The sequence below is a fragment of the Miniopterus natalensis genome, chromosome 6 (genome assembly GCF_054644295.1).
Source record: "Miniopterus natalensis isolate mMinNat1 chromosome 6, mMinNat1.hap1, whole genome shotgun sequence".
NCBI lineage: Eukaryota > Metazoa > Chordata > Mammalia > Chiroptera > Miniopteridae > Miniopterus > Miniopterus natalensis.
In genome coordinates this window covers 44,047,121-44,071,387 of record NC_142086.1, presented here as the reverse complement: position 1 = coordinate 44,071,387, position 24,267 = coordinate 44,047,121, and the positions used below count along the sequence as shown (strand labels likewise).

Here is a 24,267-nt window from a genome sequence, read left to right as displayed (position 1 = left end):
ACCAGGAAATCGTTTCCCTTTTTATAGGAAGATGGGATTGGGGTAAAACGATCCCTTCAAGTTTTGACATTCTTCGATCCATGCACATAGGTCAGTTCTAAGAGGACATGACGAAGTCGCAATGAAAGTTATCTCATAAAGGGGTAGGAGTGAAATGAAGGACAGCAGAGTTCCAGGTTTTCAAGCGAATGATTACCAGGGAAAAGACAAGCCTAGAGCTCAGCTTTCTCGCTAATTTCCCTGGAAATATTTTGTCAGGCGGCGCGGCGGACACCTTTGCTCCCCGGTGATTGGCTCGCGTCCGGGGCCTCGCGTTTGTCCAATATGGCGGCGCCCAGTGGCGGTGTGAGCTGTGAAGAGTTCGCCGAGTTCCAGGTGATGGGGTTTTTCCCAGTGGCTGGTGTGTCCTTTCTTTTGTCCCCGTACTCTGTTCCCTCTTCTGGCTTAGGAGGGGGTGCGAAGCAGTCGTGGAAGAAGCGGGCAATTCAAAGCTCCTTTTTTCGAGCCATTGGAGGTCATGGGGGGCGCGGGGTTGGCCTTAGGGAGCCAGGCTGCTCCTCGGGGGTCATGGTTCTCTCTGAAGCCCAGGCCTTGAGTAACCGTGCTGGAAACTCCAGTGGTTGCGCGGTGGTAAAGCCGAGCTCCGGCCCGGTGGGTGGGGATTGTAACAATCTTTTAGCCGTTCGCCGAAATCTGTTCCTAGCCTGTACCATTCTCCTCGTATTTTAAGTTGAGCATTTGTAGGACATTTAAAAAAAAATAGGTGGAGAGTTTATTTACTCGATTAAAAAAACACAGTTTGGTACAAGTTTTACTATTTTGGTGAAGTATAACATTTGGAGTCTTGGAGGGGCGATTAATTCTAGTACCTGCCCTGGTGTTGCTGCCTTTCTAAGCATTAGAGAAAATGTAACATTTAAGAAAAAGGCTGTATCTTTTATATATTCAAACACCAGAGGTCTGGGGTTAAATATTAACCCCAGAATTAAAGAACAAGGGTTTGGATTTTGACCAAGTCGCAAGGAAAGTTATCTGTTCCAATGTAGGCACAAATGTGAGAGACTGTCTAGGTAAAGAATTGAATTTAAAAATCATGACCTTACAAATGTGTTTTTAACTGAAGATATTGAAAAGTCATTCCACGTGTCACTGATTGGTCTGTAGTAAACTTTGCTTTGAGCCATTTTGTAGAGAGTTGTATTCTTGAGGATAACCTCAACAGACTGAATTCTTTGACAAACATCATTTTACCAAAGAACTTTATGTGGGATTTTTTTTTTTTTTTTTTTTTTTTTTTAACGTGGGGTCATTATTTGCACCCACTTCAGCTGCTTCTCAGACTAGCTCAGCACAGCAGCTGACTTCAGATGTGATCCGTGTTCCCAATAAAGACAAACATTTGTAAAAATCTTAAATAGGATTAAAGAAGCATACTGAATTTTAAAGTATATGGGCTATTTAAGGTTTATTGGCCCATTTGTAGCCTCGGTTTTTATCACATTAGTACTATGATTTAATTTGAGTTAATACACTCAATATAATTTTGCAATGATAGTTTTAAGGTTTATGAGAAAGAGCCTTGGTTAGTGAGTTAGAAGTTAAGGGTTCTACGACTGCTTCTGTCATTAACAGCTGTGGAACCTTGAGCTCATAACTTAACCCCTTTGGGAATTAACTTTTGAATCTATAAAATAAGATTATGTAAGTAACATTTAAAATTTCTTCCATCTCTATAGTTATTTGAATCTTTAAAACCAAATTTCAGTGGATCTCTTTTTGCTATTAAAACACTGACTTTTCTTTGGAAGGTCAGATAAAATGTTATAAGTGGGGCAAAAGCTAAACTGCCTTGCAGAACCAGTCCATTCACAGATGAAAGATCATAAAATCAGTCTCATTAGTGAAACCTGGGGGAAGTTTCTAGATACTTTCTCTAGGGCTTTTCCAAATGCATGTTACAATGGAGAATATCCTAGGTTAAAAGTCAGAAGATCTGGTTTCCCAGAGCTGGCCTTGGCAGATCATTTAATCTCATTGTAAATGAGAATAACAGTTGCCCCTACTGCCTCAGGCACACAAGTACATAAGCGAAGGTGCTATAAAATTGTAAAACTTTAGGATAGCATTTAGGTTTTGGTGAATTTGGTAAAATTGTAAAGCGTGGTTAACTGGCATATTCACAAATTATTAAGCAAAGCTTAAATTTTTTAAAGCTATGCAACCATTACATTTTCTATGTAAGTGCCCTAAATGTGAAAAGCACTGCATTGAATACTGTATTTCTTTTGATATTTTTTTCCTCCTTATATTTTTGTATGTATTTTTTTATTATAAAGATTGTGTTTTTTTCAGAATTTTATTATGAAAATACTCAAACACTACAGAAAAGTTGAAAGAATTGTACATTGAACACTCATGTACGCACCATCTAGATTCTGTAATTTGGTGATTTGCGGTATTTATCAAATAACAACCCATCAATCCACCTTTTAATTTTAATTTTATTTATTCATTTTGAGAGAGAGCAAGGGAGAGGGAGAGAAACATTGACTGGTTGCCTCCTGGGAGTATGCACCTGGACTGGGGGTCAAACCCACAATCTGGGGATGTACCCTGATCGGAATCAGACCCAAGACCTTTTTGTGCACAGGATAATGCTCCAACCAACTGAGCCACACTGGCCAAGGCCACCTTTTTATTTTTTTGAAGCATGTCAAACTAAGTTGTGGACATCCCTAAACCTGTCTTTCATCATGCATATCATTAACTGGAGTTCAATATTTGTTTACTTGCTTTCTGTAAAATTTGCATTAGTGAAATACACAAATCTTAAATATACCATTATTTAAATGAGTTTTGACATTTATATACAACTCCATCAACATAAAGAATAATACCATTATCTCTGAAAGTTTCTTCATACCCCTTCCCAGTCAATCCCTGCCCCTGACAACTAGTGTTCTTATTTTTTTCCATATAGGTGCATGTTTATTTATTTACTTATTTGTTTATAAGTTTAGAGAGAAAGGCAGGGAAAGAGAAACATCGATTTTTTTTGTTTTGTTCCACTTATTTATGCATTCATTGGTTGATTGTTGTTCATACCCTCACCAAGGATCTAACGCGAAACCTGAGGCATCCAGCTGATGCTCTAACCAACTGAGCTAACTTAGCTAGGGTATAGGTGTAAGTTTTGTTTTTGTTTTTTCTTTTTAATCCTCACCCGAGGATATTTTTTCCTTTGCTTTTTAGAGAGAAGAGTGGAAAGGAGGGGGAGAGAGAGAGAAACATCAGCGTGAGAGAGACACATCAGTTGGTCACCTCCCACTTGCGCGCTGACTGGGGCTGGGGATTGAACCTGCAACTGAGGTGCTTGCCCTCGGCTGGAATCAAACCCGGACCCTCTGTCTGTGGGCCAATGCTCTAACCACTGAGCAATACTGGCTAGGGCATATGTTTTAAAGTTTAAGAGTTTTTAAAGTGTTTTAAATTTTTACAATTCTTATTTTTCTATTATAAAAATTGGACTTAGCACTCCTGGAAAACATCCTATTTCCAAAATGAAATAAAATCCAGGAAAGAATGTTCAAAATTGAATGTCTGGAATCCCATTTTAACACTCAGCAAGAATTTATTGGATATTGTATTAGTTTGCTAGGGCTGCCATAACAGATATCACAAATGGGTGACTTAAACAACAGAAATTTATTTTTTCACAGTTCTGGAAGCTAGAAGTTCAAGACCAGAGTCCTATCAGGATTGGTTTCTGGTGAGCCTCTCTTCCTGGCTTGCAGATTGCTGCCTTCTCACTGCATTCTCACATGGCATCTTTATACACGTAGAGGGGGAAAGATCTCTGGTGTCTCTTTCTCTTACAAGGATACCAGTTCTGTGGGATTAGTGCCCTACCTTAATTACCTCCCTAAAGGCCCTATCTCCAGATATAGTCACAGGAATTTTGGGAGGATGCAATTCAGTTCCTAACAGTTATGCTAGGTACCAGGCACGTGGGAAGACCCAGTGGACTGGATATAAAACGTAGAAAATATTGAGAATATGAGTAAAATGCTGTAACAGTTCAGAGAGAGAAAACTCGAGATGGTAATTGAGTTGGGCTTTAAGTGAACGGGATCCAAGGGTATTTTAGGTAGAAAAAACAGTATATAAGGCAATTTTATGTATTTTGGGAAAGCAGCCAATCATTATTGGTGGAATTCAGGATATGGGCATGGGGCACATTGAGATTACACAAAAGATTGGAACCAGATTGCGGAAGGCTTTGGATGCCAAGTGTGAGGTTAGGGTATCATTTTTGAACAGCGGGGGGGCGGGGGGGGGATATCAAATAGGTGTTTTAGGAAGATTCATCACTTAAGCCATGGTCTTTGTTTAGGCTCTGTCATTTTTGCAACCTGCTTTGTGATAGGTCTCCTTATTTTTAGGCAGCCCTTTCTCTAATATATCCCCCCTTCAATCTAACTTCCATAATCTTGTGGTTTTATACTGTTACCTTCTAAATTTTAGAATCTAAACCATGCGTCTACTTTTAGGCTTATATGACTAGGTCTACTTAACATGGCATACAATCCCAAAGTGCCTCTCTCTCGTTATATCTCTTATCACTGTCCTTATTCATGCAAGTTTCTCTCCCCCAAACCCATGCCTCCTCCAACATACATTTGATCTCTGTTTTCCAACCATGTAGGCCTACTTTTCTCTGAACACATTATGCTCTTTCTTGTTTCCATGCTTTTTTTCACTGTGACTATGAAATCCTTTCTTCCTGACCCTTTCTGAGATCCAATTCATATATCACCTGAACAAAACCAACTAGTATTCCTTCCCAGGATGTTTAAGCCTTAGTATTTCTGCTAGGAATATTTATTCATTTATACACAGTTGATTTTGAGTTATATGGTAATTAGGTATAGACTAAATAGACTACCTCCTAGCATCAGTGATGGTTCCTCTTGCACATGTCCAGGTGCTCTCTGTCCCTGCGCCTGGGGGTGCTGGCTGTTGGAGGACTCTGGCAGTTGCAGGCAACTCTTTGTCTCTGGCTTAGGGGGAACACAGTGTGAGACTGCTGTAAAAATGAGGTTTGAGGAAGCAGGTCTGTCTGAAAAGAGCACGTGGGACTACTTGTGGGTACCTACAGGCAGAGGATAAGGAGAAGAAAGATTAAATCTGAGAGCATTTTTGGAGTACATTTATATTTTACTGAGCTAGCATAGACCTTTTTCCACTCCCAACCCTCATGTACATGAAAAGCTGCCCAAAATAATAAAAGGAATTTACCGGGGGATTAACCTTAGGAGTAGAATATAGTATAATTATAGAAGCAATAAAAGTTTTTCTCTACTCTTTCCTACTACTAAACACGGGCCTCCTTCAGTACTAAAATTGCCTTCCAGGAGGATGAGATTTTACCCATAATTGCAGGTAAGAAATAAAATGCAATTCTAAGATAAAGTACCTAAATAATTTTAAAGAGCCTAAAATTAGAGATTCATGATATATTAGAATTTCTTCTTGTTTTGAGGAAGATAAAAGATGGGAGAAGCTGGAGGCACTACAAAATAGTTTGAATAGTTCTCTTTTTGTTATGCTTTGACATTTTTAAGCTGATTAGGGTTCCAGGTTCTATACAAAGCTGTAGCCTTCAGAGAGCTACTGACGTGTATTTTTGTATTATCTCTGTGAATTTGGGTTGCAGTCTATTGTGTACGATCTGCTCAGGGACATCTGTATATTTTCTTGGTGAATTTGTGAGAGAAAGAGGGTATGCCTTTGGGGCTAGGTGTCAGGTCGGTAGTCAGTAATTCCTTATAAATGAGACACATGATTTAATTTTTGTACTTATACCAACTTTCCAGTTGCTGTTAGTCTAGTGAGGGCCTCCCAGGCTTTCCTCTAGACCAGTGATTTACAACTGGTATGCAGCAAGAATTTTTTAAACATGCAGTACCTGACTAGTCAGGGGCACTGACCTCTTTCCTTTAGATTGTCAAATTTAAAAAAATGACAACAGCCTGGCCTGCGTGGCTCAGTGGTTGAGCCAGGAGGTCATGGTTCAACTCCTGGTCAAGGCACATGCCTGGGTTGTGGGCCAATCCCCAGTGGGGGCATGCAGAAGGCAGCTGATCAGTGACTCTCTCTAATCATTGATGTTTCTATCTTCCCCTCTCCCTTCCTCGCTCTGAAATCAATATCAACATATATTTTTAAAAAAATAACAACAGCCAACACTGCCACTTGGTGTGAATGAATAAAAATTATACCTATTTTTTTGGGTCATATTGGCAAAAAATATATTTTTTGGTGTGCCGCAGAATTTTAGTAATTAGTTTATATGTATCATGAGATGAAAAAGGTTGAAAATCACTGCTCTAGACCTCTAGGAGTTGTCTTCAGAGCACTAGTGCTTTTTCCACTGTAAAGAAATGTGTGCCTGGTGGGTTTATAGTTCTCCCTTTCCAATTTTGAGAGAAATTTCTCTTCTTTTCTTATCTTTAGCTTTTTTAGTATCTTTTTTATTGTTGTTAATTCTCGCCCGAGGATATTTTTTCCATTGATATTTTTTTTAGAGAGTGGAAGGGAGGGAGGGAGGTGGGGAAAGAGAGAGAGAAACATCAATGTGAGAGAGACACATCGATTGGTTGCCCCCCAAACTCACTCTAACTTGTGCCAGGAATTGAACCTGCAACCCAAGTATGTTCCCTTGACCGAGAATCAAACCCTCGACTAAGCACTGAGCCACACTGGCCAGGGCTTTTCTAGTATGTTTTCTGTGACATTTAAGAATAGCTTAGTCCTGCAGGCATGGCTCAGCGGTTGAGCATCAACCCATGATCCAGGAGATTGCGGTTCGACTCCTGGTCTCGGCACTGCACGGGTTGCAGGCTTGATCCCCAGTGGGGGTCGTGCAGGAGGCAGCCGATCAATTAACTCATCATTGATGTTTCTGTCTCTCTCTCCTCCTCTCCCTTCCTCTCTCTGAAATCAATAAAGACATTAAAAAAAAAAGAATAGCTTATAGTTCTTAACAATCCCTGAACAAGTACATTATTAGTTTAGAGACTGTCCTATTTTCTTGAACTCAGCACTGTCCAATAGAACTTTCTGTGATGGTGGAATTTGTGCTATCCGGTATAAGTAGCCACTAGCAACATGGGGCTCTTGAGCACTTGAAATGTGGCTAGTGCAGCTGAGGAACTAAATTTTAAATTCTATTTAATTTTAATCAAAATAACCTCATATGGCTAGTCTCTACCATATAAAAGCCAAGCTCTAGATCATATATGGATAATTCTCTAGCACAGAGAAGAGTTGATATAGTTGATAATCCTCATTTGTAAGTTCTATTGGTAAGACTGTGAAATTGATTGATTCAGCACCTAGTGATGAATTCCTACTGCTGTATAAGGAACTTAACAGAATGTTCAAATTGTTTCATTGGAGAAAATTTGACTATATAGCTACCATCAAACTCAGTTAAAGTTCCAGGTAATTCAAAACTCTAGGCAGTATCAAGCTAGATAATCTTTCACCTGGATTGCTTCATCAGTCTCCTAACTAGTACATCTGCGTCCGTCCTTGTTCTTGTACTTCCATTTTCCTCACTTTAACACTTTAAGCAATCGTTTCAGAATACAAGTCTGATTATGTAGTCCCACTTTACCTAAATACTTCATTGGTTCCCCATTGTTCCCAGGGGGAAAAAACTAAGATCCTGTCATGTAACCTATAATGGTTGGCCTCATTTCACACCGTGTTTTCTCTATCTTAAGCCTCATTAACTTTTGAGCCTCATTAACTTTTGAGTCTCTATCTTAAGCCTCATTAACTTTTGAGTTCTTGATTGTTGGTCCCCTTCACAGCTATAGTTTATTTCAGTGATCTCTTCTAATCCTATGACTTTAAATAACATCAACTTGTTAATACAACTCTAGCCCTGCTCAGTGTCAGATTGGTATATTCAGTTTTCTACTCAGATATCTAAAAGGCATCTCAAACTTAATATCTCCAAAACAGAACTTAAAAGAAGCTTTTTATTCTAAAAAATTTTAACATACACAAAAGGAGAGATAGTCCCATGAAGTCCCACATACCCGTTCCTTAGCTCCAACAATTAATTCATGGCCACTGTTGTTTCGTCTGTATATTCCTACCACTCCCCCATCCTAACCAGATTATTCTGAAGCACATCCCAAATATATCTTTTTTCTATAAATATTTGTCGATTGCTCTAAAAGATTACAATTTTAAACATAGTACAAGTATAACATACAATTAACAATAATCATAAATATCATCAAATACCCTGAGTCAGAATAGAACTATTGATCTGCCCACTCCTTCCAAATCTTTTCTTCCCCCAGTTTCTTCCTCATCATCAAAGGCCACAACATCCCTTCTATTGCTCAGGCTTCAAACCTAGAAGTTATCCCATATTTTTTTCTCACTCCCCTACTACCAATTCAACAGGTCTTGTCAGCCCTACTTTCAAAATAAATCCTGAATTCAGCTTCCTTTCCCTAATTCTACTGCTATCACTTTATCAAACTACCTTTATCCTGCCTAGATCACCATAGTAATCTGCTAAATGCTCACCCTGTTTCCATTCCTCTCTAATCCATTCTCCATATAGCAGCCAAATTTTCTTTTAAAAAATTAGTCGTTTATATCATCCCCGTGCCTAAAACTTTGTTGCCTTTAGAACAGAATCCTTGTTTCCATGGTCTCTGTTGTGCTTCATTTTATTCTACTTTGACCTTACCTCATACTGCATTGGTACCTCGGTTTTTTGAATGTAACCCATTCAGGAAGACTGTTGAAGCTCTAAAACATTCGAAAACCAAGGGATCAACAGCCGACAGCTAGGCCTCAAGGTCCTGTCCTCAGCAGAAGCCATGTGGCATGTTCGATTTCCCAGCCATGTTCCAAAACCGAAGCATTTCCTTCCGGGTTTATGGCGTTCATAACCTGAAATGTTCGTCAAGAGAGACTTTGGAAACCCGAGGTAGCACTGTACTTTCTCCCTTACTCACTCCTAGCTCACTCACCTTCTTTCAGTTCTTCAAACCCTCTAAAGTTTGTTCTTGCCTCATAGTTTTTGACTTATTCCCCCAGGTTTTCTTATAGTTGACTCATTCACATATAGGTCTCAGCTCAAATGCTTCATCCTCAGAGTGGCCTTTCTTGATCTCCCTATGTAAGGTAGACCCTTCAGTCCCACCCAGTCGCTCTTCATCCCTGTGTTACCTTAGTTTGTCTTCTGAAACCCCTTATTTGCGGTTTCAACATAAGGTCAACTACAGTCTAAAAATATTTGAAACAAAATTTCAGAAAGAAACAATTCATAGGGTTTAAATTCTGCACCTTTCTGAGTAGCATGCTGTCCTGCTTCAGCCCACCCAGGACATGAATCAATGAATCACTGCTTTGCTACCTGCCCATTAGTCATTTAGTAGCTGTCTTGGTTATCAGATCTACTGCCTTGATGTTGTAGTGCTTATATTCAAGTACTCTTACTAGTAATGGTGCCAGAGCATAAAAGGGCTGATGCTGGCAATTCAGGTATGTCAAAGAGAATCCATAAATTGCTTTAAGGGAGAAGGTACGTATGTATAAGGGAAAACACAGTATATATAGGGTTCAGTACTGTTCGTGGTTTCAGGCATCCACTGAGTGTCTTGGAAAATGTATCCCCTATGGATGAGGCGGGGGGGGGGGGGATTATTTTACTGAAATTACCTTGTTTATTGCCTTGTCTCAGAATTTTTTTCCATAAAAGCAAGGAGCTTTTCTGTTTTATTTACCACTGTTGCTCTGGTGGTTAGAATGGTGCCTGACATATATTAGACATTAATGAGTATTTTTTGAATGAAGAGTGAGTTAATAAATGAATGAACTCTGTGGTACTCTCTCTAATTACTATATGTTTTAAAAAGAAAGATTGTTGAGGCCTCTCAATCAAGGAAAGCTTTATCTAAAAGGTATAACTTAAATGTTGGCCTCAGAAGATCAGTTCAGTTTTAAAGGAGGCTATTTTTTTTTTTAATAAGTTGTAGGAGGTAAAGTTGGCGAGGTAGGTTAATGTCTGCTACTTACCTGTTTTTTTTACTCTCTAAATAGTGCTAACTATCGTTTGTTTGGAATTTGCCACTTACTGACATGATACACCCTCCACTGTACATTAAACATTATTTAAAGTTGCTTAGTGAATATGTTGAGATTAACCCCTAAGAATTCCAGTGTACAGAGAATGATGATGCTATTGACAAAAATAGAAAGATACAAGAAGAGGGGATAAGATAGTGAAGTTGGTTTTAGACCTGACATTGGCTTGTGTTTTATTAGTTGAAATTATGAGCCTTCTACAAGCTATTTTATTTCTAGATTGAAATTTAGAAAAGATCATTAACTTACTAATGAAAGATTAAAAACTGATAGGACTAGAACCTGGACCGCAGACTTAGTCTGAGTGGCCTAATGGTTATTATAATTGGGAACAACCTAAATGTTCATTAATGGGGAAGTGGTCGGATAAGTTGTGGTACCTCCACAGGATAGAATATTTATGTAACTATTAAAAATGTCTTCAAGGTGTTTTGTTTTTTTTGAAGGACATGCTTTTTTTTTTTTTTTTAATATATCTTTATTGATTTCAGAGAGAGAGGAAGGGAGAGGGAGAGAGATAGGAACATCAATGATGAGAGAATCGTCATTGATCGGCTGCCCCCGGCACGCCCCTGACGGGGGATTGAGCCTGCAACCTGGGCATGTGTCCCGACTAGGAATCGAACCGCGATCTCCTGGATCCTAGGTTGATGCTCAACTGCTGAGCCATGCCCGGCCTGGCTTCAAGGCGTTTTTAATAACAAGGGCAAAATGCTCATGGTATAATGTCATGAAGCTAGACTTTAAAATGTTACATAGTACCTCAATTTTATAAAAATATTCATATTTATTTATAGGAAAAAACTAAAAGGATGTGTTAAAATGTTGATAATGATTAACTGAATGATTTTAGCTTTCTTTAAAATTTAAAAAAAATTTTTCTAAAATGAATGTGTAATGCTTTAATGCTATTAAAAATTGTTTACAGCCTGGCCACGTGTGGCTCAGCAGTTGAGCATCGACCTAGGATCCAGAAGATTGTGGTTCGATTCCCTGTCAGGGCACATGCCCAGATTGTGGGCTCGTTCCCCAGTTGAGGGCATGCAGGAGGCAGCCAATCAATGACAGCTCGCATCGTTGATGTTTCTCTCTCTCTCTCCCCCTCTCCCTTTCTCTCTCTGAAATCAATAAAGATATATTTTTTAAAAAAGTTTTAAACAAATGGATGAATAAAGAAAGAAAGGAGTTGGTTTCAGTCATGGTTTTAAGTTTGGCGAAGGAAACAAATAGGATGTTATGCTGAGGGAAATCAGGCAGCATCCCATCTAGCAAACAGAAGGGAGTTCCCTACTTGAAATTCAAGCACATTAATATTGAGCATGAGCTTGGATGTTTTCAATAATAAGTCTCTTCCTATAGACATCATATATGTCTGTTTTCTTGATGATTTTGCAGAGATTATGTTTGTTTGTTTATGGGTGGGGAAGGCAAATTTAAGAAATAATTTAAAGAGAAAGGTATACTAAACCTTTCCTAGTGTTTGTGCTGTCTGGAGGCAGAATGTAGCTGATGCCCAGTTTCTCTAGTGACAAATGAAAAGAAGTACCCTAGTCAAAATGTTGGGAGAAGGGTCTATGCTTGTAGGCTTACTCACCAGAGTCCAAGTCCTCTGCCCTGTTGTTACCATTTTTCTTTTGATTGGCTTGAGAGTTGGAGCCTTTTTCAGGGAGAGGAGATCTTTGGGAAGTATGAGCTAGGGTTCCTATAAAAGGTAAAACTGATGCTTGCTTGTTCTATATACAAGAAGGCCACGAAGAGATTTGATTCCTTGTCTAGCAACATATTTGGTTTTACTTATTTTTGTTACAAAAATTATACACAACCATAGTAAAAAACAACTCAAAAACTAAAAGCCTAAAAGGGTATAGATTAATTTTAGCAAGTTAACCACTAGCGATAGTTTCTTGTGTTATCTTTCCCGAAGTTTTCTACCTAGCACCACATTTTAGAATGACAGGGAATGGAAGAAGCAATTATGCTGGATTGATTTGGACAATGTGGTAATTGAGCTCAGTAGAACTCTTTGTATATTGGAGATGGAAAGAGCACACACTGTTTGTTATTACTGTGGATTTAAAAATGAGTTAAACAGTTTTTACCCTTAAGATGATCACATGGGAGCCAAGGAAACAGTGGTGGTGCCCATTATTAGAATTACTATTACGTAATTCTTGTAATGAAGGTTTTCCTCTGGTTGCACTATGTTTGGCGTGGTTTCCCCATTCCTAACTTACAGGGTTGTAAAATATCCAAGAGCTTTATTTTTTGGTCTAAATGCCTTTTTTTAAAAAATCACTTAACTTCCCATTCAGGTTATTATTCTTTTATTTTAAATATATATAGGAATTACTCAAGGTGATGAGGACGATTGATGACAGAATAGTACATGAATTAAACACTACGGTTCCAACAGCTTCCTTTGCAGGGAAAATCGATGCCAGCCAAACCTGTAAACAACTTTATGAGTCTGTAAGTGTACCTTTTGAGTCTTTTTTGTGTGATTCCTTTATGCCTTTCTTTGCAGGCAAAATAAGAACTCATTTGATGTACAACTAAACTGTGGGTAAAAGAATGACATATTTTTTCTTGCCCACACCTGAGGGTGTGTATAAGTTTTGATCTTATTTTTACCAACTGAAGAAATGTGTGATCATGTGCACAGTTTGTGAAGAGATGGTTCTAAGGAATGGGAGTGGTCATTTGGGCCCCCCCTCGGGAAGGCTTTAACTTAAGGAAACCTTGTGCACAGAGGGATGAAGGAGAGAGGGAAAACAGTCAAGTAAATTAACAGGGAAACAAGACCAAGGGCTTAGAATAAATCAATCCTGAGAAGCCAGACAGCTGGTATAAGAATTAAAACCCTTTACCCCCTTCTATGTCTTCCTTCACTCATCAGAATGGGGAATAGAAGCGTTTGGCAGTTGGGAGAGAAGGAAAGTCACAGATAAATTGTCTTTTTCTGAGACTAGTTTCTCAAGTATGTATTTTTATTGATTCTTAAAGATTCCCTTTATTTCTTTAATTTCCAAAAGTGGAAGGAAATGATGTAGCTAAGTATTTTTTATAGTTTACATACATATTTTCTTCAACATGGAAGCTAAAGTTCAAACGGCATTTGCTTTTTTAGGCTCTACTGCAAGATTACTATTTGAATTCATTATCTTATAAAGAAGGTTTTACTTAAAACCAAAAGTCCATTTCTTAGTTATGAAAAAAAAAAATCAGTTTTGGATGAGCTTATTCATATCCGTTAAATTTAGACTATTAACTGCTGCTGTATTTGTTTTGCTTTTAATGAAAGTATGTTATTTTACTGAGTGGTCAGGTAATTCTAGTGGCTTGAGAAAATCGCAGGGTTGTGAGCTTTAATGAGCCACACTGGCCATGGCTTTTGCTTGATTTTAATGATAGTTAACCAAGGGTCATTGTCAAGGTTCTAAAAAAACAAACAAATGGTGTTGGGTGGGGAAGTTAGAATTTAATTTGGAGTTTATTTAGAATCAATCTTTGTTTTAGAAAGAAAAACACCAAAAATATAATTAGGAAAACTGTTGGCATTATATTTCCCTTAAAGACAAAACACATTGTTTTAAAATAATGATTAAAAGATGTGAAAGTTAGAAAAAAAGAAGTTTCGAAGTTCTGATAAAATGAAATAAAACTGGAAAGTTCTAGATAAGCCCCCTTTAGACTAGTTTTGAGTCGTTCCCCTGCCTCCCCCACGCCGTTGTTTCAGGATTGCTTCCCCCAATCAGAGCAAGTACGTTTGTAATATGCTTATTGTTCAGTCCTTCCTGTAACCAAAGGCCTGCCTTGCCTTTTACCAAGTTTCTTAATAAATTTTACCTCAGTTCCTTTGATAAACACTTCATATATATCAGAAACAGTTCTCCTGTGACCAGATCCTAAGCATCTGAATTGCTGACGAGTTATGCCTGGTTTAGTGCAATATCTGGTAGGCTCCTGTCACATAATCTGTTCCTGTTCCTTGTTATCAAGCGTCCTCATTTCTTTGACTTAGATGTACAGAAAAGTCCATGCGTATTCCTCTTGCACATGGCTCTTAATTCTGAATTTTATTGAAGTATGGTCATGAAAACCTGATTAAAGTAATTGATTATACAGAGTAAAAGATGATTTGCCCAGCAATTTCTCTTCACATCGAGTGGGTTCCCAGGGCACTGAGGAGAAGTAAGCAGCTGAGGGTAGGAAGGTGGTCTGCAGCTAGAAGCGTATCCACAGGAAGGGGGCAAGTTAAGGAGGGGAATAGTGGAGGAAAGCCTAACCAAAGAAGGAAACTTAATAGTGAGAAAGACTGAAAAGAAATGTACAAAATTTGAATGTGATTTTAAAATGCAGATAAAAAAATGTCAATTGTAATTGGAAAATAAAATTTTTAAATATTAAAATAAAATTCTAAAAACTAAAAATATAATATGCAGGCTGAAAAGGGAGACTATTTTGTTACACTTTTAGTTGGTGCTAGTGTTATTTCATAATTTGTTGGGGTATTAGACAAAATATCAAAATGATTAAATAGCATCTGGTATCTGAGCAGTGTATGGAGTCTTGTTGCCCCTAAATATTAGAGGTAGAAAGGATATCAGTGATTATTTTTTCAAAATCCATAATTTTACAAAAGAGGAAACTGAAGCCTGGAAATGCTAATGATTTAGCCAGTCTTACACAGCAACAGGAGAGCTTCTTAACTCTGAGGATGGTTCTTTTCTTTCTATTCTCTTTTGGAAAGAGTAGTTCCCTACCCTCATTGGCTGCTTTAATTTCCTATAATTGTACTTAAAGGAGTAAACAAGTAAAGAAGCAGCATATTAGCCCATTTCAAATATGGGCCTTGGGGCTGTCCTTGTGAATCAAATGTTACAATGGAAAAAATTAGCATGTTAGAGAAATTTACTGTAGGTAGGGTTAATGTCTATCAGGCAGTTTACTTTTACTTTCCTTCTCTTTCCATGGGTATGATTTATAATTAATGTACTTTTAGTAACTGCACTCTAGAAATGCAAAGGTTTATTCTTTCCTGGTAGGTATTAGACCAGTCATTCTCAACCTTAGGGTCCCAGTATGATCATTTAAGAGATGTATTTCAAATAACTTATGAAGAATGCTTGTAGAATGGTTAAGTTAGCCCTACATTTTATATACATAATGGTTGGGTTATCCCTGTTATAACTAGTGCCTTAAGTTATTCTCTCTTCAGAGGGGAGGAATGATAATTACACAGAGCAAGTTAACACTTAAATTTTAGTTGGACCAGGTGAACCACTGTTATTTATCTACCATTATAATGGTGAATGCATATTATTTTAGCGTTTTGCTTTTACTGTGCCCCAAGTTTTTGGGGTGTCATCAAATTAGGCTATGATATAGGAATGTGTTTGAAACATGACTATCACACTTCTTGAATCAAGGCAGAAAACAGATGTGAATTGTTATATTGGATTTGCTACATTAGCATGAAGGTTAGTAAAAAGTTGCCCTGTCAGATGTCCTGTCAATCAACACACACAATTGGTGGAACCAATAATCTGTACTTTATACATAATGTTTCCTTATTAATACTTAAACTTTAAAATCTTGAAAAGGACGGTCTTACATAGGTAAAGTAATTTTATTTTCCTTTATTGTAAATAAGAGCTCCTTTACATCACTTACTTTTTAATTCCTTGTAATTGGTGACAATATGAGGCTGAAGAAAGCATGAAAGAACAGAAAAAGAGGAAGAATACCAATAGAAAGTGGCCCAGAAGATATGTGAGAGTGCGCATGGTAGAGGAACACATGGATGGAACAAAGGGGAGAGGGGGGAAAAGGAGACCGAGGTGATAAGCCCAGTGTGGGCTATGCTGGAAGAGGGAAGCCTGAAGAGGGCAGGATGCAGGAAGAGGGGCAGGAAGCCCTGGGAGCTTATTGAGGAACAACACAACCTTGACCACCGGCAGAGGTGCTTCCTTTGATCTGTTCTTAGGGGATTTAGCTGATTAGTACAACCTTCTCCTCCATAGATAGAATTTTTAAAAGTTGTTTTAGGAAGTATTACATTTCTATAGTCTAAGGATTTTTTTTTTTTTTTAAACACTAAAATGTGATAAATTGGTGTGATTTTTCTCTTTTCATTCCTTTGTTCTTTTAGTTGATGGAGGCTCATGCCAGTAGGGACAGATTTATAAAAAATTGTATAGCTCAGACTTCATCAGTAGTAAAACACCTCCGAGAAGAGAGAGAAAAGAATTTGGATGATTTAACATTATTAAAGCAACTTAGAAAAGAACAGACAAAGGTAAGTTGAATAAGGTTTTAATATCTGAGGCCAAGTTTTTCTAAACAGCCTTCAAAATAAAAGCAGGTTTTTTGTTTGTTTTTCAAATGTATCTTTCTTGACTTCAGAGACAGAGGAAGGGAGAGGGAGAGAGAGAGACAGAAACATCAATGATGAGAGAGTCATTGATCGGCTGCCTCCTGCACACCCCACAGTGGAGATCCAGCCCGCAACCCAGGCATGTGCCCTGACCGGGAATTGAAGCACGATCTCCTTTATCATAAGTCGATGCTCAACCACTGAGCCATGCCAGCCAGGTTGAAAGCAGGTTTAAATATGAAAAATTTAGAGTAAGATATAGTTATTACTTTAAAAAATGACCAAGAAATTAAAACTTCATTTTTAGTGGACTTTATTACATTTGGAAATATCCAATAGTAAATTGATAAATTAATGTACATTGCATGAATGTATGTGGTATAGCAGCTTCAGCTAAAAGAAATATGTAATCGTATTTTATTTCCATTCCTTTATATATTCTGCTGTTAAAGGTAAAAGGATTAATTTAGACCAATGCCACATCAGAAAATCTAGGGAAATCAGATCTGTATCTATGTCTTGAGGCTTGACTCGATTTCTTAAATGTATTTACATTTTGAAAATACCTCTAGTTTTATCTGTAGAAATATGCTGAAATATAATACAGATAATTAACTTCAGGATGTTAAGCCTCTTCATCCATAAAAATATAGTACAATTTAATATAACTAGATACACTAGAACCTCTTTATAATTTACTTTCCTACTGTGGAGAAGTTGCTATGGGTCTTTGGCTCGTTTTGGACACTCCTTTGTTTCCATTTTCTCTCTCATTCCTGCAGCTTTTGCTTTTAAGAAAACAGCAAGTGTCCACTTAGTGATGCATCAGAGGAAGCCTTATTTTATAAGAGTATAGTTAATGAAGAAGAACACTTTCCTTATAGCCCTTAAATGTGACATGTCAGGAGAACAGTTGAAATGTCTATGTACTATATTTTATTATGTGGAATGCATTGCTGCCTCTTGGGGGGTCACTGAAGGGATAGCTTTATTTTGATGTAATTTCAAACTTACAGAAAAGTTGCTAGAATAGTATAAGGAACTCCCATGTGCCTTTTACCTATATTCACCTATTTGTTTACATTTTGCCCTACTTGCTTTACATTTCATTCTCTTCAGCGTCCCTTCTCCCTTGATCCTTCCCTCCTTCTTTCCCAATCTTCCTTTCCCTCCCACCACATATGTACAACAGAGCCTTTTCCCCTGAACCTTTTTGAGAGTATGTTGGGTATATTGTACCCCTTTAGCCCTACATATATTGGTCATTTCCTAGGAGCAGGCATTTTCTTACATGACCACTGTACAATTATCGAAGTCATATCTGTATCTTAAGATGCCACATTAGATGACTTACTGAGCCTTGCATGTCAGGTGAGGGAAAATCCATTGTGGGATGGAATCATATTTTTCATACTTAACAGTTATGAAGTTTGCCCTGTGTTTAGTAGATGTAGCTGAGCTTTGAAAAGGGGGCCTTGTCATCTCTTCTAAGTCTTTCTTGTCTCTGTGCACGGTGATTGCACACTTTCTCAGTCCTCCCACTGATGCAGTATGTCTCACTGGATACAGGGTTTACCCGCTGTCTTCACTGCTCTCTTTGGTCAGGAGACTGCTTCAGCCCTGTTTCATACCTGCTTGTTCATGGGGCAGTGGTGGGCTTCTCAGTCAGGGAACTTCTGCTCTGATGGTCATCTTACTTTACTGTTAGGGTTTATGAAGGCCTAGAGATAATTTCTAGAACACTGGTGAAAATGTAGTTATTTTTGTATTTTGTATTTTATATTTTACCAGACTCTTGAAGGTATTAACAAAACTGCAGGGCAGGGCTGGTAAATCAGAATCTGAAAAATAACTATTTGCTAATTAAGTCAAACAAGAAATAAAGTGACTTGTTAGTGGAGAGCAAAGTTCAGAAACCAGTGAGTGTTTGGGAGTGTCGCCCTGTTTGCTCCACCCTTAGTTCTGCCCTCTGCCAGAGAATCACCAGGGCAACCACTGTAAAGGGGGAGCTTTAGAAACCAGTCAGTGAGTTAGGAAAGGTAGCTTTCTACCTGATATCATATAGGACTATAGGGAAACCATGAGTAATACTTAAGCAAATAAGGAAACTGGAATTTCTTTTAATTTTTATTTTTAAGTTTGCTGTGGAGATTGTGGAATCAGAAAGAGACAGCTTTTTAAAAAAATGTTTGTTTATTTGATGAGAGAGAGAGAGAAACATCGATTTCTTGTTCCTCTTATTTATGCATTCACTGGTTGATTCTTGTATGTGCTCTGATCAGGGTTCAGACCTGCAACCTTGGCTTATTAGGACAGTGCTCTCTAACCAACTGAGTTTCCTGGCCAGGGCAGGAAGAGACAGTTCTTAAGAGCTGTTCCAGCTCTACCTCCTCATTTTCTGTGTGAGGAAACTGAGACTCGGAGATACTGACATCCTTAAAAGCACAAGCTAGTAAGTGGTAGAACTGGGACTTTAATCCATCTCTTATGACTCTGGATTCAGTCGTGTTTTTACATTAAGTTGTGATAGATGGCCAAATTCTGATTACTTTGGTGGACATATTTTATTTATATACAGAGATGCCAGTCTAAAAGTCCCCAGTTCTTTATGTGAATCCTTAACTCAGAAAAATTACACTCCTTGCTGGAACTATATAACTGCTGTCACCTATTAGTGGCCTTTGAGAGGAAGTTTGCCTGTTTAAGACCCAGAGCTTTTTCAAAAATAACCATCTAAAAGGTAGCATTATGTTGGTGGCATTGAAATTTGTTACATTAGTCATCTTCACAATATCTCCCTACCAGGGATTTCCACCTTTTGTTTAACCACTACTTAAGGGGGCTAGGGATTCATTATCTTCTGTGACAATGCATTCTCTCTTTGTAATTGTTCATAGGTTTTCTTTTATATTGTGAAAACCTGCTTCCCTATAATGGGTAATTACTGCTCTTTAATGTTCTCTCTTGGAGCTATATAGGATAGGTCTATACCCATTGCTACTGATATCCCTTTAAATATTTGAGAGCAGTTATTTGGCATGTTGTTTGAAGCTGTTACTTCTTTGGCAGACAGTCTAGGCTTTGACTGAGCGGTGACGCTTTAATGATTTCTGGTCTATATAGCTGAAATCTGAAACTGAGGTGGCTTTGGTATACGCAGGTGGGCTTCTGTAGGCTTGTTGCTCCTTAACAGCAGAGTACCAGTGTTGGGAAATGCAGCCCTTCCCCTTGTTCCCCACTTCGGTCCTGTGTAATGGCCTAAACTCTGACACCAGTTCTGAGTCTAGGAAGGGCGTTTACAAGGAGCCATTGGATTGGTACCAAGTTCCAGTCTTATTAGTGTTACATGCACATTTCTCATACCTCCTGCCTGAGCTATAATCCTATTGGTCAGGTTCCTTGGCCTGGTTCTCTGACTCATGGTTGCCCAGATGTTGTCTAGCACTCTGGCATTTTGTCCCCAAATTCCTGGCTTGGGTCTTGACTTTGGCCTGAGGAAGTCATCCTGGTTTAACCTCCTTGCTGTCTCAACCTGTAGTTCATGCTTTTTTCTCCTAACTTTCCTGAATATTTTCAAGCCCTTTTCCTAGAATTGCTAGCTTCTTTTCTTTCAAGTTTCTTTGGCCAGAAGTGACTAGGAGTATGATGGGCCATCTCGGCCTAGCAATGGAATTTGCTAGTTTTATGATTAGGTTGGCAGTTATAAAGAAAATTAGAAAGACTGTAGCATTTTTTAACTCAGACCTCTGGAGCTGTATATGGTGTGGAAAACTCATGCCTTTCAAGGTCACTTGGGCCTTATATATTCCCCTTCTTCTCTCTGTTTTTTCCCCCTGATTCTTTTTTCTTAATTCAAATCAGGCTTCCACCTCTTTACCATCCTTTTTATTCTTCTGTGCGGTCTTTGGAGATCCGTATTATAGGATCAATAACTAGAACTGAAATTATTGAGTTCAAGGACATGTGAATTTATAGATTTGTGATAAATCTTACCAAATTGTCCTTTATAGAGGTTGCACCCATTTATCTTTATAGGCCATTTTTATTTCTTTTGTGAACTACCTGGAAATTTGAGATTTTTTTTTTTAAAGCTCTCAAGGTGATTATAATATGTAGAAAAGCTTGAGAACCTTAGGTGTTATAAGGTTTAACAGTTGATTGGTTATGGAAAGAATGGGCTATGCGTGTGTCAAAGAAGGTTCCAAAATCTAGCCCAGGTAATACTGTTAAAAAGAATGCAGGGGCAGCAGCTGATCTTGTTGGGAGAACATTATAGAGTTTGGTTTTAGTTTTTTAATTTAAATTTTCATAACTTAAATTTGTTTTTCTTGTCTTGCAGTTGAAATGGATGCAGTCAGAGCTGAATGTTGAAGAAGTGGTAAATGACAGGAGCTGGAAGGTATAAAATAATATTAGCTCTCTGAAAGACCTAGGAGGGAACCAGAGGAGGAGGAGAGAGGAGAGCCCCGGGGCTCCTAGAAGAATAGAGACCCTTCATTTACAAGAACTGAGGATTTTCACTTTGGGGGCTGTGGGTGGGGGAGCATGGTTAGCATCCAAATAGAGTCATCTTATCAAAATTAGCTTCACAGTTATGGTACAATTGTGACTTGTCATGGTAACAGAGTTGGAAACATTCTGTATGTTTCCTAATACTAATTATGGGCATATTTGATATTTAGAGTTTTTAGTATAGTTAACTCAGAACCTTCACCAAGGTTATTTGTTAAAATTCGCCGTTTTGAGCCCATTTACTTTCCATAAATGTTTATATCATTAGCTACTCTTCACAGTTGCTTGTTTTCTAACATCTGATCCTGAAACATTTTTGTACATTGCTTTTTGATACCTGATACAGGACTTTTTATGGCTCCTAGATTCACCTGCATAGCTCTAACTAGGAATTAGATAGAGGAATGGGGATTCCAGGACTTTCCATGTAGTTAAAAAAAAAAATCATGAAGTCCTGACTTTAGTGTTCTAAAAAGTTATATCTATATGCCCCTCTTCCTTTCTGGAGGGCAAAAATCTATTAAATCTGAAAGAATGCACTGAAAATTTTGTTTTATCCTTTGAAAATAACCAATGAAATGGGCTTAACCCAGAGAGAGGTTAACTGAACTAAAAACTAGCATGTACCAACTTGCAGAGCCATGAATAAATTGCAAAATACAAATTGATTTTCTTTGCTTTATTACTTTTTTTTTTCTCCAAACTCTAAGAGAAAGTTTATTTAGCAAGTCACAGATGTAGTAGAAGTGAGCCATAGAAGAAATGGGCTCAGGAAACAATTTAATGAGGCAAAAGAAGGGCCCATGGAGTTTAGGTGAAAAGGAGAGGCAAGAAAAATGCGCCTGGGGGAAGGGGGTGAGGAAAGGCTAGGGTGTGCTCCATAGAGAGAGCTGCATACATTTCTTTATTCTGTCCTCTTTGCCCAAATTTCCTGTTCCTGCCCTTTTCACTAGTGTGATAAGGTGTTTGCTACTTGAAAGATTTTTGGCAATATTTGTCCATTTAAATTCTCCAGAGAGATAATATTTACTGATGGGATGGGGGAGGGGTACAATAAATAACTGGTTTGAAAAATCCAGTGCAGAGGTTGATGTATGTAAAGCATATCGTAGTGGGAAGAGTGAAGCATTTTTGGATTTGATACTAGTTTTAAAGGAAATATACTTCATTTGCCCCACAGAAAGTGAGGTTCCCCACTTGTTTTAAAAAGAAGAAAATGTAACTATGGTGCGTGCAGTCAGCCAGCAAAAGTGGTTAGGAAGTCATTTAGGAAAAGAATTTGGAGAAGCTCGGCTGGGTTGTTAATACCGTCCCAACTAGTGTGTCAAAGCCACTAATCTGAACCTCCTCTGGTCTGAGCATTGGGAACTTGAAGAAATGCTGGGAACTGACATGTGATGCACTATAAGCAGGAAGGGTCAGAAAGAGTCTATACATTTTAGACACGTTTTCTTTTAATTTTACATACCAAGATATACATACCAAGGAGTATGTAACATGTAGAATTTAAAGAATGTTAATAAAGTGAACATTGATGTATTTACCACCCAGCTTAAGAAGTTGAATAATGGCAGCACCTTAAAAGCTCCCTCTGTATATTTTGCTTTTATTTTTATTATTTATTTATTTATTTATTTATTTATTTATTTATTTATTTATTTATTTATTTTTTAAATATATCTTTATTGATTTCAGAGAGAGGAAAGTAGAGGGGGAGAGAGAGATAAACATCAGTGATAAGAGTCATTGATTGGCAGCCTCCTGCATGCCCCCTACTGGGGATTGAGCCCCCAACCTGGGCATGTGCCATGACTAGGAATCCAACTGTGACCTCCTGGTTCATAGGTTGATGCTCAACCACTGAGCCACCAGCCAGGCTGCACCTTTTCTAATTTTATATATGTGCAAGTGCGTGCATGCACACACATTCCCCTTTGTCACACAAATGTAAGTGTACTGTCCACACTGTTTTTTCCCTTAGTAGATCTTGGAGGTCCTTTAAAATCAGAACATAAAGAGGTTCCTTATTTTTAATGCTTACATTATATTTCATTGAATGGCTGTATCAAAATTTTTTGATAGCCCAGCCCTATATTGACAGACAGTCATAGAATGCTCTTTTAACATTTATGATACATAATTTGTTTAGATTTTTAGGAAACAAAGTAAATAGAACAACACATTATATAAATTTACACAATTTAACCAAAGACTGGTCTCCCTTCAAGCATATCTACCTGTGAGAAGGATCTGGCACTCATTTAGAAAAGCACAACAGATGTCTAAATAAATTTTAGCTTATAAAAAAAAGGAAAAAAACCTTAAACTTATATATATTTTTGCCTGTTCAAAATATGTCCAGAATATGAAACTGAAATGTTTGTTAGTTACTAAATATGCTAGCTTGTGATTATTTTCTTGAATAATTTAAATTTTATTAAAATTGCCTTATAAATGTATGTCAGGCTTTCCATGCTCTTAGCACTTGATCAGTCAGTTTGAACTGGTGAGAAAACTCTGCTTCCTAAAACTGTTGACCTGGGGCAAACGGTTATGTCTCCTAAGCCAGGATAAATTTAATTTAGCTCCAGGCCTGACTTATACGGGGTAACTCAATGGCTTCTTTCTCTTTAATCTCTTAGGTGTTTAATGAACGCTGCCGAATTCACTTCAAACCTCCAAAGAATGAATAAAAAGATACATTTTTTAAAAAGGACTGGGTCATCTCATAAGAGCTAACCATGACAGACATCAACAAGGCGGGCTTCCTAGGACGGTTTCTGAGCCAACAGTCCAAGACCTTTTGTTGATTTCAGCCCTACTTAGCAAAGACCTCAATTATAAATAATTCTGATAATTATGGAGAAATCAACTGCTATTTTATACTGATTCTGTTAAAAAAATGTTTTGTAACTATTAAAATAATTTTCTGACTCAGTGTATATATTTATTTGATTATTTTCCAAGTTGAGACAGTAAGTTCTTTCTTTTTAACCCTCACCCAAGGATGTTTGTTCCATTGCTTTTCAGAGAGAGTGGAAGAGAGAGAGAGAGACATTGATGTGAGGGAGACACATCAATTGGTTGCCTCCCGTACGTGCCCCAATCGGGGTGGGGGATCAAGCTGCCACCAAGGTAGGTGCCCTTGGCCAGAACTGAACCCAGACCCTGTAGTCCACGGGCAGACACCCTAAGCA

At 38.0% G+C, this 24,267-nt stretch overlaps 1 protein-coding gene across 2 annotated transcripts; it reads left to right on the top strand.

The window, feature by feature from the left end:
- The first annotated feature begins 287 nt into the window (after window positions 1-287).
- On the top strand, window positions 288-24,003 carry MIX23 (mitochondrial matrix import factor 23). Of its 2 annotated transcripts, none has more exons than XM_016199928.2 (5): window positions 288-375; window positions 12,526-12,651; window positions 16,334-16,480; window positions 20,898-20,957; window positions 23,713-24,003. In XM_016199928.2, the coding sequence occupies exons 1-5, from the start codon at window positions 325-327 to the stop codon at window positions 23,761-23,763; spliced, it is 435 nt and encodes a 144-aa protein (XP_016055414.1). In that variant the 5' UTR covers window positions 288-324; the 3' UTR covers window positions 23,764-24,003. The 2 variants fall into 2 exon arrangements, with proteins under 2 accessions (XP_016055414.1, XP_016055415.2); XM_016199929.2 differs by lacking the exon at window positions 288-375 and adding an exon at window positions 3,424-3,769.
- The last annotated feature ends 264 nt before the right edge of the window (window positions 24,004-24,267 follow it).

What these genes read in the sequence shown, in the direction of transcription:
- MIX23 (XM_016199928.2), top strand. Translation starts at nt 325, where the DNA reads ATGGCGGCGCCCAGTGGCGGTGTGAGCTGTGAAGAGTTCGCCGAGTTC. An exon ending in TTAGAAAAGAACAGACAAAG is followed by an intron (nt 16,481 to 20,897) that starts GTAAGTTGAATA and finishes CTTGTCTTGCAG; the next exon opens with TTGAAATGGATGCAGTCAGA. An exon ending in TAAATGACAGGAGCTGGAAG is followed by an intron (nt 20,958 to 23,712) that starts GTATAAAATAAT and finishes TTAATCTCTTAG; the next exon opens with GTGTTTAATGAACGCTGCCG.